Source organism: Herpailurus yagouaroundi, unplaced genomic scaffold (genome assembly GCF_014898765.1).
Source record: "Herpailurus yagouaroundi ecotype Mexico unplaced genomic scaffold, PumYag 162484, whole genome shotgun sequence".
NCBI classification, from domain to species: domain Eukaryota; kingdom Metazoa; phylum Chordata; class Mammalia; order Carnivora; family Felidae; genus Herpailurus; species Herpailurus yagouaroundi.
In genome coordinates this window covers 53,309-70,072 of record NW_024423208.1, presented here as the reverse complement: position 1 = coordinate 70,072, position 16,764 = coordinate 53,309, and the positions used below count along the sequence as shown (strand labels likewise).

Below are 16,764 nucleotides of genomic sequence, written 5' to 3'. Positions count from 1 at the left end.
GTTTTACCAAACTTTTTTTTTGTATTTTTATTTAATTTTTTAAAATTTACATCCAAGTTAGCATGTCATGCAACAATGATTTCAGGAGTAGATTCTTAATGCCCCTTACCCTTTTAGCTGATTCCCCCTCCCACAACCCCTCCAGTAGCCCTGTGTTTGTTCTCCATATTTAAGGGTCTCTTACGTTTTGTCCCCCACCCTGTTTTTATATTATTTTTGCTTCCCTTCCCTTATGTTCATCTGTTTTGTATCTTGCAGTCCTCATGAGTGAAGTCATACGATATTTGTCTTTCCCTAATTTCACTTAGCATAGTACCCTCTAGTTCCATCCACATAGTTGCAAATGGCAAGATTTCATTCTTTTTGATTGCCGAGTAATACTCCAGTGTGTGTGTGTGTGTGTGTGTGTGTGTGTGTACCACATCTTCTTTATCCATTCATCCATTGATGGACATTTGGGCTCTTTCCATACTTTGGCTATTGTTGATAGCCATGCTATAAACATTGGGGTGCATGTGCCTCTTTGAAACAGCATACCTGTATCCTTCGGATAAATACCTAGTAGGGCAATTTCTGGTTAATAGGATAGTTCCATTTTTAATTTTTTGAGGAATCTCCATACTGCTTTCCAGAGTGCATTCCCACCAGCAGTGCAAAAGAGATCCCTTTTCTCCACATCCTTGCCGACATCTCTTGTTGCCTGAGTTGTTTATTTTAGCCATTATAGTTATTCTGACTAGCCTGAGGTGGTATCTCTTTGTGGTTTTAATTTGTATCTCCCTGATAATGAGTGATGTTGAGCATTTTTTCATGTGTCGGTTGGCCATCTGCATGTCCTCTTTGGAGAAATGTCTATTCATGTCTTTTGCCCATTTCTTCACTGGATTATTGTTTTTTGGGTGTGGAGTTTGAGAAGTTCTTTATAGATTTTGGATACCAACCCTTTATCTGATATGTCGTTTGCAAATATCTTCTCCCATTCTGTCAGTTGCCTTTTAGTTTTGCTGATTGTTTCCTTTGCTATGCAGAAGCTTTTAATTTTGATGAGGTCCCAATAGTTCATTTTTGCTTTTGTTTCTCTTGCCTCCGGAGATGTGTTGAGTAAGAAGTTGCTGAGGCCAAGGTCAAAGAGGTTTTTGGCTGCTTTCTTCATGAGGATTTTGATGGCTTCCTGTCTTACATTGAGGTCTTTCACCCATTTTGAGTTTATTGTTGTGTATGGTGTAAGAAAGTGGTCCAGGTTTATTCTTCTGCATGTCGCTGTTCAGTTTTCCCAGCACCACTTGCTGAAGAGACTGTCTTTATTCCATTGGATATTCTTTCCTGCTTTGTCAAAGATTAGTTGGCCATACACTGTGGGTCCATTTCTGGGTTCTCTATCCTGTTCCATTGATCTGAGTGTCCGCTCTTGTGCCAGTACCATACTGTCTTGATGATTACAGCTTTGTAATACAGCTTGACATGTGGGATTGTGATGCCTCCTGCTTTGGTTTTCTTTTTCAAGATCTCTTTGGCTATGCGGAGTCATTTCTGGTTCCATACACATTTTAGGATTGTTTGTTATAGCTCTGTGAAGAATGCTCATATTATTGTGATAGGGATTGCATTGAATATGTAGATTGCTTTGGGTAGTATCGATATTTTAACAATATTTGTTCTTCCTATGCAGGAGCATGGAATCTTTTTCCATTTCTTTGTGTCTTCTTCAGTTTCTTTCATAAGCTTTCTATAGTTTTCAGTGTATAGATTTTTCACCTCTTTGGTTAGATTTATTCCTAGGTATTTTATGGTTTTTGGTGCAATTGTAAATGGGATCGATTCTTTGATTTCTCTTTCTGTTGCTTCATTGTTGGTGCATAGGAATGCAACCGATTTCTGTGCATTGATTTTATATCCTGCAACTTTGCTGAATTCATGAATCAATTCTAGTAGTTTTTTGGTGGAATATTTTGGGTTTTCCATATAGAGTATCATGTCATCTGCGAAGAGTGAAAGTTTGACCTCCTCCTGGCCAATTTAGATGCCTTTGGTTTGTGTTGTCTGATTGCTGAGGCTAAGACCTCCAATACTATGTTGAATAACAGTGGTGAGAGTGGACATCCCTGTCTTGTTCCTGACCTTAGGGGAAAAGCTCTCAGTTTTTCCCCATTGAGGATGATATTAGCATTGGGTCTTTCATGTATGGCTTTTATGATCTTGAGGTATGATCCTTCTATCCCTGCTTTCTTGAGGGTTTTTATTAAGAAAGGATGCTGTATTTTGTCAAATGCTTTCTCTGCATCTATTGAGAGGATCGTGTGGTTCTTGTCCTTTCTTTTAACCAGCCCTGCATCCCAGGTAAATCCCCTTTGGTCATGGTGAATAATAGTTCTAATGTATTGTTGGATCTGATTGGCTAATATCTTATTGGGGATTTTTGCATCCATGTTCATCAGGGAAATTGGTCTATAGTTCTCCTTTTTAGTGGGGTCTCTGGTTTTGGAATCAAGGTAATGCTGGTCTCATAGAAAGCGTTTGGAGGTTTTCCTTCCATTTCTATTTTTTGGAACAGCTTCAAGAGAATAGGTATTAACTCTTCCTTAAATGTTTGGTAGAATTCCCCTGGAAAGCCATCTGGCCCTGGACTCTTGTTTTTTGGGTGATTTTTGATTACTAATTTGATTTCTTTACTGGGTATGGCTCTGTTCAAATTGTCTATTTATTCCTGTTTCAGTTTTGGTACTTTATATGGAGTTTTACCAAAACTTAAAGGAATAAACAACTCCATTTTATATGAAATCTTAAAAAAAATTGTGTGGGAAAAAAAGATAAGGAAAATCCTCCCTGCTCCATGAGTGTAGCAGTAAAATTAGTCAATAATGTCACCAATGACACCAATGAAAACAGATGTCAAAATCATAAAAGATTACTATCTAACCAAATCCTTAATACCATAATTAATCATGATGTAAGTCATACCAACAGAAAAAAAGTCATAGGATTTTTAAATGTGTTGAAACAATGTTTGTAGAATGCAACCTTAATTCACAATGAAAACTTCCAATTTAACTTGAACTAGAAGGAAATCACCTAATAAATGATATCTACAAAAACTAACAGCATACATGATAATATCAGGGAAAACATTAGAGACATTCCCTTGCAATTGCTAACAAAGCAAGGATGCTCACTATTGCCAACCTGGTAAAGAAGGTTCCAGCCCAAGTGTCATCCGAAGCTTAATAGTTGAAAGCAAAGAAATAATTGGGCACATTACTATGATTTTCACATTAAAAATTTTAACAAACAAAATAGAAAAAAATCATGATCATCTCAATAAAGAAAAGGTATTTGACAAAATACAACACCCATTCATGATGAAAACTCAACAAAGTGAGTCTCAACAAAGGCCATTGATGACAAACCCACAGCTAACATCATCCTCAGACAAGCTCTTAGTTGTTTCACCATCAAGAACAGAAGTACAACAAGTATGTTATCCATTCTTACCACTTTTAGTCAGTGTAGTACTCAAAATCCTAGATGTTGCAATCATACAATAAAAAGAAAAGCATGCAAGTTGGTAAGGAAGAAATAAAACTGTCACTGCTTGCAGATGATGTGGTATTATACATAGAAAACCCTCCCCCAAAAAACTATTACAATAAATGAATTCAGTTAAGTTGCAGGATACAAAATCGATATGATATGTAGACACCTGTTGCATTTCTATACACTAATTACAAAGTAGAAGAAAGAAAAAAAAAACTCCACTTATAATTGCACCAAAAAGAACAAAATACCTAGGAAGAAACTTAACCAAGGAAGTGAAAACCTGTACACTAAAAACAATAAGGCATTGATGAGACATTGAAGACTACACAAATAAATAAAAACATCTATCATGCTCATGGATTAGGAAAATATTGTTAAAATGTTCATACTACCCAAAGCAATCTACTGAGTAAATATAATCCCTATCAAAGTACCAATGGTATTTTACACTGAACTAGAACAAATACTCCTAAGATTTATATGGAATCACAAAGACCCTGAATAGCCAAAGCAATCCTGAGAAGGAGCAACAAAGCTGGAAGCAGCATAATCTCAGATTTCAAACTATACTACAAAGCTATAGTAATCAAAAACATGTGGAACTGGCACAAAATTAGACACCTATATCAATGGAACTGAATAGAGAGCCCATACTTACATGATCAATTAATCTGGTACACAAGAGGCAAGAAGATACAATAGGGAAAAGACAGTTTCTTCAATAAATGGTACCGGTAAAACTGCACAGCTACATACAAAAGAATAAAACTGGACCACTTTCTTATACCACATACAAAAATAAACTCAAATGGGTTAAAGACATATACATAAAACCATAAAACTCCTAGAATAAAAGTAGGCAGTAATTTGACATTGGCCTTAGCAACATTTTTCTAGATGTCCAGAAAGAGAAACAAAAGCAAAAATAAACTATTGGGACTACACTAAAATGAAAAGCTTTTGCACAGAGAAAGAAGCTGTCAACAAAACAACAAAGGAACCTATTGAATGGGAGAAGATATTTGCAAATCATAAATCCAAAAAGGGGTTAATATCCAGAATATATAAAGAAGTTATACAAAACACCAAAAACAATCTAAAAAATGTGCAAGGACCTGAATAGACATTTTTCCCCCCAAGAAAGAGACACAGATAGATAGCCAACATGAAAAGATGCTCAACAAATCATCAGGGAAATGTAAACCCAAACCACAATGAGGTATCTCCTCACACCAGTCAGAATGGCTAAGAAATAAATGTTGGCAAAGATGTGGAGAATAGGAACTCTCATGCATCCTTGATGGGAATGTAAATTGGTACAGTTAGTGTGGTCAACAGTATGTTGGTTACTCAAAAAATTAAAATTACCATAACCCAGTAATTCCACTTCTGGGTACTTACCCAAATAAAAGAAAAACACTAACTCAAAAAGACCTATGCACCCCATGTTTATTGCAGCATTATTTACAAGAGCAAAACAAGCTAAATGTCCATCAGTAAATGAATGGATAAATATATGGTATAATACACACACACACACACACGTGTGTGTGTGCAATATTCCATTACTCAGCCATACAAAAGAATATGATCTTGCCTTTTGAGACAATGTGGGTGAACCTAGAGGGTATAATTAAAGAAAGTCAGACAAAGATAAATACCATATGATTACTCTCATATGTGGAACCTAGAAAACAAAACAAATGAACAAAACAAGAAAACAGATACAGATTCATAAATACAGGGAGCAAACTAGTAGTTGCCAGGTAAGTGATAGGTGAAGGAGATTAAGAGTTACAAATTTCCAGTTACAACGTAAAGAAGTCAGAGGGATAAGAGGGAATATAGTAAGATTTTAATAACTTTGTATTGTGACAGATGATAACTACACTCACCGTGCTGAGCATTTCCTAATGTGAACAGATTTGTTTTTTTAGTATTTATTTATTTTTGAGTGACAAGGCACAGTGAGGGAAGGGCAAAGAGAGGGAGGGGGAACAAAGAATCCAAAGCAGGCTCCAGGCTCTGAGCTGTCAGCACAGCCCCACCTGGGGCTTGAATTCATGAACCATGGTATCATTTTTGAACCAAAGTGGGGAGGCTTAACTGACTGAGCCACCCAAGCACCCTGGCAATTTGAACAGATTTTTAATGTGTTATGAGATATTGACCCAAAAATTAATACAAAGAGGTCGAAGACCAATAAGATCCCAGAATTTCAAGAAGGAAAAAGTGGGAGAGATTAGGGGACTTACATGGCTTTTTTCAAAATTTATTCTACAGCATTAATAATTTAAAGAGTGACAAGTCAACAATAAAGCAATTAAACTAATGAAAGAATCTCAGGAACAAATTGTCATATATGGATACATGACAGAAATGAAAGTCAGTAGGGTAGTAGGTGGGTAAATAATGTTGCAATAACTTGTTACCCGTGTAATGTTTTTAAAATTATCTTTATCTCACACCATACATAAAATTGTGTTTTAGATAAATTATAGACCTGAAAGTGAAATAGAACTATACAACATTTAAAAGAAAATATAGGAGAATATCATTATAAACTCAAGGTAGGGAATAATTTCCTACATAGGACGCAAAAAGAACAAAAATGGGAAGGTAGAAAAATTATTTTAAATTAAAATTTCAATCTTCTACATAGTAAATGATCATAAACAAGGCTAAGAAAGAAATTACAGACTTAGAAAATATATTTGTGAGGGCAGTTAATTTCCAAGGATTAGTATCTACAACGACTGATCCAAATTTTCTTTTGTGAATTTTAGATACATAAAAGTTTGTATTAAAAATGAAAAGATTTAAAATAATCATAAACCAATGTTGTGTAACCGTAAATAACATACTTGCTGAAAAATAATTATTTTGCAAAACAAAAACAGTAACTTTCACAAGTATGGTCTTGTTTTACATTTTTGCAAATCTCTAATATCTGGCTTAAAGGAAGACAGGTGGATTCTCTACTTCTGCATTCAATCTGTTGCAGTCTTATTTTGGTTTATGTATATGAAGAAAACCCAGCTCTAGTCACATGAATGTGTACTTGAAAAAGTACACACACACACACACACACACGCACCTGGGAGAATGTCAAAGTCTCCCAGGTTCTCTACAGGATACTTTGAGAACTGCTATCCTAGAATAAATTTTTCCCACAATTCAATAAGAAAAGGCACAGATTTCAGTAGGATAAAAAAATGGCCACAAGATATAAAGAAGCAATTCTCATAAAAGGAAGTCTAAATGCCCCCAAAACATTGTTACTCTTTAATAGCTTTAGTAATTAGAGAACTACAATTTAAAATGACAATATAGGGGCACCTGGCTGGCTCAGTCAGTTGAGCATCCGACTTTAGCTCAGGTGATGATCTCGCAGTTCACTAGTTTGAGCCTCCTGTCTGGCTCTGTGCTGACAGCTCATAGCCTGGACCCTGCTTCGGATTCTGTGTCTTCCTCTCTCTGCCCTCCCCTGCTCACACTCTGTCTGTCTCTCACACACACACACAAAAGTAAGTAAACATTAAAAATTTTTGAATGACAATACAGCTTCCACACCCACCAGACAAACCAGAAGTTTTAAATCTGGCAATTATCAATGTTATTAAAGGCTTAAGCAATGATAACACTTATTCACTGCTGGTGGGTGTGTGGATTGTTGTTTTGGGGAGGGAAAAAAAAAGTTATATTTAGGAAGGTTGCAGCCATCCATATGGTGATATACAGCAATTTCTCTTCTCGATGTTTACTCTAAAGAAGCACATGGAGACTTGCAGAAGGTGGACCACTGAGGCATTGTACTAATAGCAAAAATTGAAAAGAACCTAAAAGGCCATCCAGAGAAGAAATAGCTAAAAACAAACAAAAAACTCTGGCATTTAGTACAGTGGAATTTTATATAGCAGTTAAATAAGACCAGAGCTACATTATAAAAAAATCGCATAGAAATAGTTCTTCTACAATACTGAATGTTTCAGATTGACACATACAGTATGCTTTTAGAATTTTTAATAATCCAGTTGACCTTTGAACAACATGGTTTGAATCCTGCAGGTCTACTTACATGTGGATTTTGTTAATAGAAATGCAATAACTATACTTTCTCTTCCTTCTGGTTTTATTTTAAGCACATAGTACATAACATATATAATACAAAGTATGTGTTAACTATCAGTAAGGCTTCCGGTCAGCAGTAGGCTGTTTATAGTTAAATTTTGGGGAGTCAAAGTTCTACACAGACTTTAGACTGCATAGGGGTACTGCCCCTAACCTCCATGTTGTTTGAGGACCAGATGTGCTGTATTTTATGGATATATACATACCTCATATAACGTATTATATTAAAAGAATAAAAAACATGGCAAAGGAATCCATGTATCTACTTTAAAATAGTGGCTTTTGCTGGATAGATATGGAGGAATATCACAACAGGAAGAGGACCTAATAATAGGACATCACGTTCATCTTATTTTTCACTCCCCAACAGACAAAACTAAAGCAAACATGCCTAAATGGTAGTATTTGTTAAAACTGCATAAGTAATTGAACATTTTTTGTTATTATTTGCCCCTGTATGTAAATTTGATATTTTATAATACTTTGAACGTTACGTTATATTAAAAATCCAAGTTCACATCAGATATGACAGTGGACATAAAACATTAGTTGGGATTTAGCAATGTATCGAGAATTTTATAACATTTCTATGGTAATTTTAGGACAGTAACATTCGAATCATTTTTGAGATGGATTCACCACTTTTCAGTTGTTTATAAATATTTTCCTAATATACTTTCCCCACGATTGCCCTTCTAGACAGCAGAATGCTTCTGTTCATGTTAATTGTGTCCCTGCAGATGGACAGTGTTATGAATACAAATGGATGGCCAGTGCTTGGAAAGGTTCTTCCCGAACAGTCTGGTGTCAAAGGTCAGATGGTATAAACGTAACAGGTAAACCTCCAAATTTCTTTGGTTTTTGAAAGTCTTCCTGTAACACACATGCAGTTGGTTAAACAATTAAGGAGACAAAGATACTCAAGGTATCCAAAACATGTTTCGAATTCAGTAACTAGGCTATATATAACTGGTGACCAATGACTATTTTTTAATGTTTCAATTAAATTCTCCCTCATCTAGCCATTTTAGACATTGCTGCATGAGTTTGGTTAAAATAGTCTAATTCCAATAAATTATCATAATTCTCAGATTATCTTTTCTAACAATTTTTATATGTGAATAACTTACCACCTACTAAAGATATAGATATATATTTTGTTTCTGGATCTTAGAGACCATATACATGCAGACCAGAAGTATTACAAAGGGAGTATGGTTTTACAAATCTAAGTACCTTGATACTTAGATAATTCAGAAATCTATGTTTTAGTTTTCTATTCATTAATAGGTAAAATCTGTTGGCAAATCTCAAGCCCAGACTATCTGGGCAGCTAACCCACTCTGTCTCCACTCAAAAATTCTATACTCAAAGAAGAAATCCAAATGAAAAATCTTTCTGAAATGTCCCTTGACCCAAATATACCCCCAAAGAGCTTCTCTAATCTGCAATTACTTCAAGTCTCCTTATCTAAACTCAGTAAATGCAAGGGATCTTAATGTCCCTATGAAGTAGCAAGAAACTTGGCTCCAGGTATGTACTGAACCACCTTGCAAATTTCCTAGGAAAAAAAAAACAAGGTTGGAGCCAGAACCTCAACCTTAAACATATGACCCAAAGATCTAAGATCTCTCCTTCAACAATTTATTTGTGTAAGTCTAATCTATAGAGATCTTCATAGTGCAGCAGTAGCATGAGTTTGACAGTTAACTGCTTAGGGGAACCTGCTGACGTACTGCCATCGTTTTGACCCTCTGGCAGAGAGAGAAAGTAATGTGCATTTGGGTGTCTGTGAGTAATGTCCATTTATAAATTTAGCTGTAATATATACATCAAGATAACAGGAACAGGAATCAATATGCTTTTTGGAAAGCATCAATTTTTATATTAAATTTTAAATTACCTGCATTTATTTAAACGTAATTACTTATTTCCTCCCTATGAAAGCTGGAACAGGATATCAAATTATGTTTTTGTGAAGATAAGATTTTATACATGACAAATCTGTATCAAGAAACCATTGATAATAGCAACCCCCAGTGGACACATATATAACAAAGAAGAGACCCCTGCCAGGAAACTCTTTGCTCTCTCTCAGTATTAGGCAGAAAAGGTTCCAACCACACCACTGTTAAGAGGCATATGGGGAGAAAGAGTCCTGGGAAGGGAAGCATAGATTTTCTAAATTTGAAGGCATTTATAGAGGTGGTGCATTCGACTCAAGTGTTGAAAATGAAGGTCTGCATTCTTTAAACTATTCAGAGGGGCTGTTGCAGCTTCCCCAGAGGGTCCTATTACTTCTCAGGGCTTTTTTCCAAACATGGATGCAAATAATATTTGTTAGCCTGTTCTTCTACATATTAAAAGCTCTTTTCGGGGCGCCTGGGTGGCGCAGTCGGTTGAGCATCCGACTTCAGCCAGGTCACGATCTCGCGGTCCGTGGGTTCGAGCCCCGCGTCGGGCTCTGGGCTGATGGCTCAGAGCCTGGAGCCTGTTTCCGATTCTGTGTCTCCCTCTCTCTCTCTGCCCCTCCCCTGTTCACGCTCTGTCTCTCTCTGTCCCAAAAATAAATAAACGTTGAAAAAAAATTTAAAAAAAATAATAAAATAAAAAAAAAGCTCTTTTCTCACTAAAATTGGGGATAGTCCCCAATGTCAAGGTAAGTCAAATTTTAAAAGACTTACTGTAGAAATCATATGTTCACCTTCTTTTTAATTCGTTAAACTATTCCATGTATTTCTTTCTAATACTCTTTGATACCAAAAAGCCAACATGTAAATGATTTGTGATAAACTCTGTATGCATTCTTCTTCCATCTTTTAGGAGTGGTAAGATTTCTTTATGAGAAATAGACAAGCATGTGAAGTATATTACCTACCTTGACCCCCTGCTTCTGTCTTATGAAGTTGTCCTTATTAGAAATCAAGATGTTATTTTCCTTCATGTGTTTAATGATAATAACTCAAACATGGACATTTAACTGCAATTGCCTTGCAATGACTAACTGCTTTCCCATCACAAATTTTTTTTTTTTGATGAATAGTGTATTTACATTATTGAGAGATAAGGCAAAGAATTAACAATAGTTATCTTTGATTAAATCCCAGGGGATGATCAGTTCCATAAATAAAGGAAAAAACTTTGCTTTCCTAAAATTCTGTTCAAGTGAGCAAGTATGGTTTGAAACTCTAAGTTCCTTCCATATCAGCAATATGGTTTCTCTAGGACATCTGTTCCCATCTTAAAACCTCACTTTTTTTTTTTTTTTTTACATATAAATTTTTTTTTTTTCAACGTTTATTTATTTTTGGGACAGAGAGAGACAGAGCATGAACGGGGGAGGGGCAGAGAGAGAGGGAGTCACAGAATCGGAAGCAGGCTCCAGGCTCTGAGCCCTCAGCCCAGAGCCCGACGCGGGGCTCGAACTCACGGACCGCGAGATCGTGACCTGGCTGAAGTCGGACGCTTAACCGACTGCGCCACCCAGGCGCCCCTTAAAACCTCACTTTTAACAATTTATGCAGGCACACTTTACTTGAAAAGAAGAAAGAGAAGGAAGAAAAAACAGCGCTGCCATGTCAAGTTTAAACAATAACATAAATATACCTCCTAGTAGCTACAAGTGTTTTCTTTCCTCTACCCCCACAACTCCTGAATTAGCAGGAATTGTAAATTTTCTCAAAGAAATACGCATTATTAAAGAACATGTATGTGGTAGTCACGTAAATTAAAGAGACATCTCAAAGAATGTGACAACTATTTCTTTGAATAGCCAAGAAAAAAGTTAACTTTGAAGGAAAATTAAATCTGTTTTGTAATGTTAAACTGGGCCAACAGGGGGTTCTAGGATAGAAATAGCCCTTGTGCAATTAGTGTTTTCAAATTAGCAACTAAAAAACAAGCACTTACTGAGCACCTGCTGAGTTCCAGGCTCTGTGCCATCTGTTCTGAAGAAGAACAAGAGTCTCTGGGGCGCCTGGGTGGCTCAGTCAGTTAAGCATCCAACTTCAGCTCAAGTCATGATCTCACAGTTCTTGAATTTGAGCCCCACGTTGGGCTCTGTGCTGACAGCTCAGAGCCTGGAACCTGCTTCAGAATCTGTAACTCCCTCTCTCTTTGTGCTTCCCCTGCTCACGCTCTCTCTCAAAAAATAAGTAAATGTTGGGGCGCCTGGGTGGCTCAGTCGGTTGAGCACCGGATTCAGCTTAGGTCACAATCTCACGGTCCATGAGTTCGAGCCCCGCGTCGGGCTCTGTGCTGACAGCTCAGAGCCTGGAGCCTGTTTCAGATTCTGTGACTCCCTCTCTCTCTGACCCTCCCCCATTCATGCTCTGTCTCTCTCTGTCTCAAAAATAAATAAACGTTAAAAAATTTTTTTTTTTAAATAAGTAAATGTTAAGAAAAATAAAAAAGAAGAGCCTCAAGTTCCTGTATAAAGTGGTCAAGGTTAACCAACTATCTCACAATCAGTTGCTCTCAGAAAAATCCCAAAGTGGTTCAGGATTCAAAGACACGTCTATACAATTGTGTATTTCTATCATTGCAAGAGATGCTGCTTGTCAATGTATGATTTTCTGTTCTGCAGGGGGCTGCTTGGTGGTGCGCCAGCCTGATGCTGACAGGTCTTGTAACCCACCGTGTAGTCAACCCCACTCTTACTGTAGTGAGGTATGTGTGAATTCATTAGGATAAATAAACTAGCTTCATTATTTCTCCCCCCACTGACTCTTGTACAGTCCATTTCCCCCCCCAAAACGCACGTCTTGAGGCCTGCAACTTAATTTCTGGACCTCTCTGTTTATCAATGTAAATAATTCTGAATGTACTTGTTTCTGTTAGAATAATTTGTGTACAGTAAAAAATGTATGTCCTTTTTTATGTAGTTAAGACAGAAACTACATGTGGTAAACTTCCAAAACAATACTTCTTGAAAGCCTTCTCTTCAAGTCCTATCTGTCATGCTTTCAAAGATCACCTTATATGTGTAGAAATCCTCTTGTTCTCCTGCAGATGAGGACATGCAGTTGTGAAGAAGGATACACTGAAGTCATGTCTTCTAATGGTACACTTGAGCAATGCACACTTATCCCCGTGGTGGTGATACCCACTGTGGAGGACAAAAGAGGAGATGTGAAAACGAGTCGCGCAGTACATCCAACCCCATCCTCCAATAACCCAACAGGACGGGGAAGGACCTGGTTTCTACAGCCATTTGGGCCAGGTGAAGTGACTAGACAGTGTTGATGTAGAATCTCTTACTTATACATTTAACCATGTCAAAGGATTAAAAGAATGAGCAAGCATTTTCATATGAGCTATTAATTATTTCATCTGTACTCATTTATTCTGATACTGCCATATATTATGTTTGTACTATTATAAAAAAAGCACTCATGCTCAAAGTTCAGAGAAATGACTTTCTTCTATGGAAAAAAAAATTAGGGTATTAGTTATTTTGATCTCAGACCTACATTTACAAGTATAATTACGATCATATTGAATAAAGAAATCTAACAGTGAAAATATTAATGAGGAAAAAAGTGTATTGTCATTCAGAACTGAAACAAATAAAACTGTAAAGACATTCAAGAATTTTTCATTTGACCACAGACGGGTAATAATTTGAACCTAAAATAGGAACATCAGTAATGCAGTGCTGTGCCAAGGGGCACTTGGTGGCCAGCCCAATTTCTATCAGCTCTTCCGTTTGATAAACTGAAGTAATCAGAACCTGTACTAGCATCAGATACAGAAGGGCAGGGATGGAGCCTTCCTGTCTAGATGGGATGATCTAAATTTGAAGACTGACCAGACCCCTGTCATATTAAACAGACATTCTTAATGTGTCTAGTAATGGACTTGAAGCCAATACGGGCAAAAGCTTGTAGGTCTAATAAAATGCTATCCCTACTCTGCATACTTTCTCTCCCCAGTTGAAATCAACTATATGCTTATTCCTAGAACTAACGCTGGTACTGAAAATTGTGCTATGAAGGCTATATGGTAGGTAAGATCATGATGGTGTCTCTTACACCAAGAGGAATTGCTAGTTAGTGACCAAAGGAAATCTCCAGGCAAAGCCAGGTGCAGTCTACCTTATACTTGTTAGAAACATGAGAAAAGAAAGAATCCTCATAGCTAGCACATCTCTCTTTGGAATGTATTAAGTCAAAACACTTTCCCTTACTGGAGAATCATTATTAGGATTTTAAGTATTTTCAGTTTTGGAGTGAGGTAGCTCAAATACTGTGATTTAACCACATTATCCCTGCCTTGGTAAGGTTCTTAGCTGAAATACAATATATTTTGCAAAGCTGACTTGTCTTTGCAAACACGGGAAACTCTTCTCTCAGTATTCAAGATCGTGGACCAGCAAATGGCTGTTAGCAATTGTGACCTTGAATAAGAATCCATGCAGATCTCCTCAAATCAAAACTGGTTTTTAAAAAGAGTGTTTTAAGTTTAATATATAGCTTCCCTAAAGTGAGTATTTTAGTATATTAAAAAGGTTTGTGTTCTTAAAAAGTACATTTAGGCATTGTTCTTGGTTTTTGAGGAACTCAAAGATTATTTGTTGAAGAACTCTCAGGGCAGATTTTAAACCAGTGTCTAATTTTTTAAGTCTTTAGAATTGAAAAGAAGGCTATTTAGAATATTAACAGATTGTTTCCAACTAATGGACCCCCTGGGTTGATCCAGCTTCAGGTAGAAAAAACATTTGTTTTTGATGCCTTCCAAATATTAAATAAACCAGAGTGTCTCTGAAGTCCATTTGCCCAATCTATAATTTTTGCACCAATAGCACCTTTAATTTTATGTATGCAACAGAAAATATATGTTGATGTGAGTTTCAGATTAAGTTAGGTAAGGTTATTAATACTATCTTCTAGTTGAAGTTTATTCTCAGCACAAAACTAAGAAGTTCAAAGAAAATAAGACCAGAAAACCAAATTAGGGAAGTTCCTGTCTTGCCTAATTCCACATAATAGAAAAGTTAGAAAAAAATTATTCAGAGTTAAAAATTTATATGTTATAATCAAACTTGGCTATTTTCGCAAATGATGTTGTCAAATGAACCTTAAAATACAGTGTAAGTGTAAATTAGATAAAAGATTAATTCTAAAAAAAATGTTGAATAGATTCACTTTCAATTCATGTAGGAAAAAAAAGGCTAAAGTGACAAAATTTATGTTCAAATACCTGTCTACATCAACCCTAAACTATTGGACTTTCTTGAAATTGCATTATTTTTCTTCTTGTAATTGCCATTCTTAGAGTGAAAATCAGAACAAAATGTTTATTTAGCATTACACACATATTTCATTTGAACTAAAATTTAGTTAAGCAGCAGCAAAAATTTAGGCATATAAACTTGAAATCTGAACACAAATTTAATTGAAAACATTATTTCTTTGCCTTTCAAGTCTCATTGATAATTTACCTTTAATGAAGCAGCATCTAACTCATAGTAGCAGCGTTGCATTCATCATTAACTGTGCCTAAGCAATAATTCATTTTGTTTTGAAACAATGTGGTCATATGTGGCTGGTCATTGGTCATAGTTAAAGACTGTCTCATATATATATATATATATACACATATATATATATATATAAAATCACACACCAAACTAATGTAAATTAATGACTGATATCCATTCTTCTTAGATGGGAGACTAAAGACCTGGGTTTACGGTGTAGCAGCTGGGGCATTTGTGTTACTCATCTTTATTGTCTCCATGATTTATCTAGCTTGGTGAGTAACTATTTCACAATCTAAGGGGGCACAACAATCTATTTCAGCAAAAATACTGTCGGTTGACCATAACACAGGAACAGCAAACTATATCAAATAAGTATTCCACATTGAGTGTTCGTCTGCAATTCTAAATAAAAATGGCTTCTGTCATAGTTGGTCTAAAACCTACCAAATCTGAGCCGTTTGAAATCTGAAAATGAGCCAGAGCTGCGCCAGGTCATCTTAAGTGTGTTCTTGGTTCTGCAAGAGAATACTGCTTCATATGCTTACGGTGAACTCCAGACTGATCCTCAGTTACCACTGGAGGAAGAGATTATGGTCATACCTAATCCGATTCAACTACCTTTTTAAACATATATTATAAATTATGTATTATTTACGAAGATTTCTGCTCAAATATAAATGACTATACTACAGTATTTCCATTGTTAGTACCAGAGGAATACCATTTGATAATTCACTTTTATAAGATAATAAAATACGGGAGGAGTTCTTTTTCAATTTTATTCAGACCATACCTAAGAAATTCAAAGATACCAGAGTATCCAATTCTAAGATTGAATTTAGGTCATACAGGCAATTAGCAACTTTATCAATACATTTCAAAGTTTGTCATTTGAAACAGTAAAATTTACAAATGATTCTTTCTCCTATTGTGTTGTTTACAGCAAAAAGCCAAAGAAACCCCAAAGAAGGCAAAACAACCGACTGAAACCTTTAACCTTAGCCTATGATGGAGACGCAGACATGTAAAATATAACTTACCCTGGCAACAACCAGTTTCAGATTTCTGACTTTGCAGTAGACATCCAGAAGCCACAAAGCTCTTCATACTGTGTGAATTAAAATGCAATGTAACTTTTTAAAAGAGCATCAAAGAAAGGAGTGAAAATCACAGTGCCATTGGAGATATTAAGACAGTACCACTTACAAAAAAACAAAAACAAACAAAAAAAAAAAACAGCCCTGAGAATTCTAGGAGTTTTAGTTGAATACATGCTGCATTCTAAGTTTTCTGTGATCTTTTCTGAAATCTATCAACTGACAATTCACATTCATCTCTAAAATATGGTTGTGGAATTGTTCAGTTAGGATGCCTGATCCAAGCCTCTGTCGGCAGTGTTAACCCGTAACAACATTTTAGCATGAAGAGTTTATACCAAGATCTCTACAATACTATAGTGAAGCATAACAACATGTATACGCAATTGAATGATACACATTACTACATCAGACTATGTACTTGTTAATAAGCAATTTTAATGGTGAATAAAAGATAAGCGAATAAAAGATAAGCTCTAAGCGGAGAAAACCCATTGAGTAAATTCAGCATCTTGGTCG

At 36.0% G+C, this 16,764-nt stretch overlaps 1 protein-coding gene across 1 annotated transcript in view; it reads left to right on the top strand.

The window, feature by feature from the left end:
• LOC121026794 (thrombospondin type-1 domain-containing protein 7A) overlaps positions 1 to 16,386 on the top strand; it is a 68,578-nt gene extending 52,192 nt beyond the window's left edge. Inside the window, exons 14-18 of the mRNA XM_040469577.1 lie at positions 8,406 to 8,501; positions 12,251 to 12,333; positions 12,676 to 12,886; positions 15,333 to 15,420; positions 16,092 to 16,386. Of these exons, the coding sequence (XP_040325511.1) occupies positions 8,406 to 8,501; positions 12,251 to 12,333; positions 12,676 to 12,886; positions 15,333 to 15,420; positions 16,092 to 16,176 (563 nt within the window). The 3' untranslated portion in view covers positions 16,177 to 16,386. The remainder of the gene's footprint in view (positions 1 to 8,405; positions 8,502 to 12,250; positions 12,334 to 12,675; positions 12,887 to 15,332; positions 15,421 to 16,091) is intronic.
• The last annotated feature ends 378 nt before the right edge of the window (positions 16,387 to 16,764 follow it).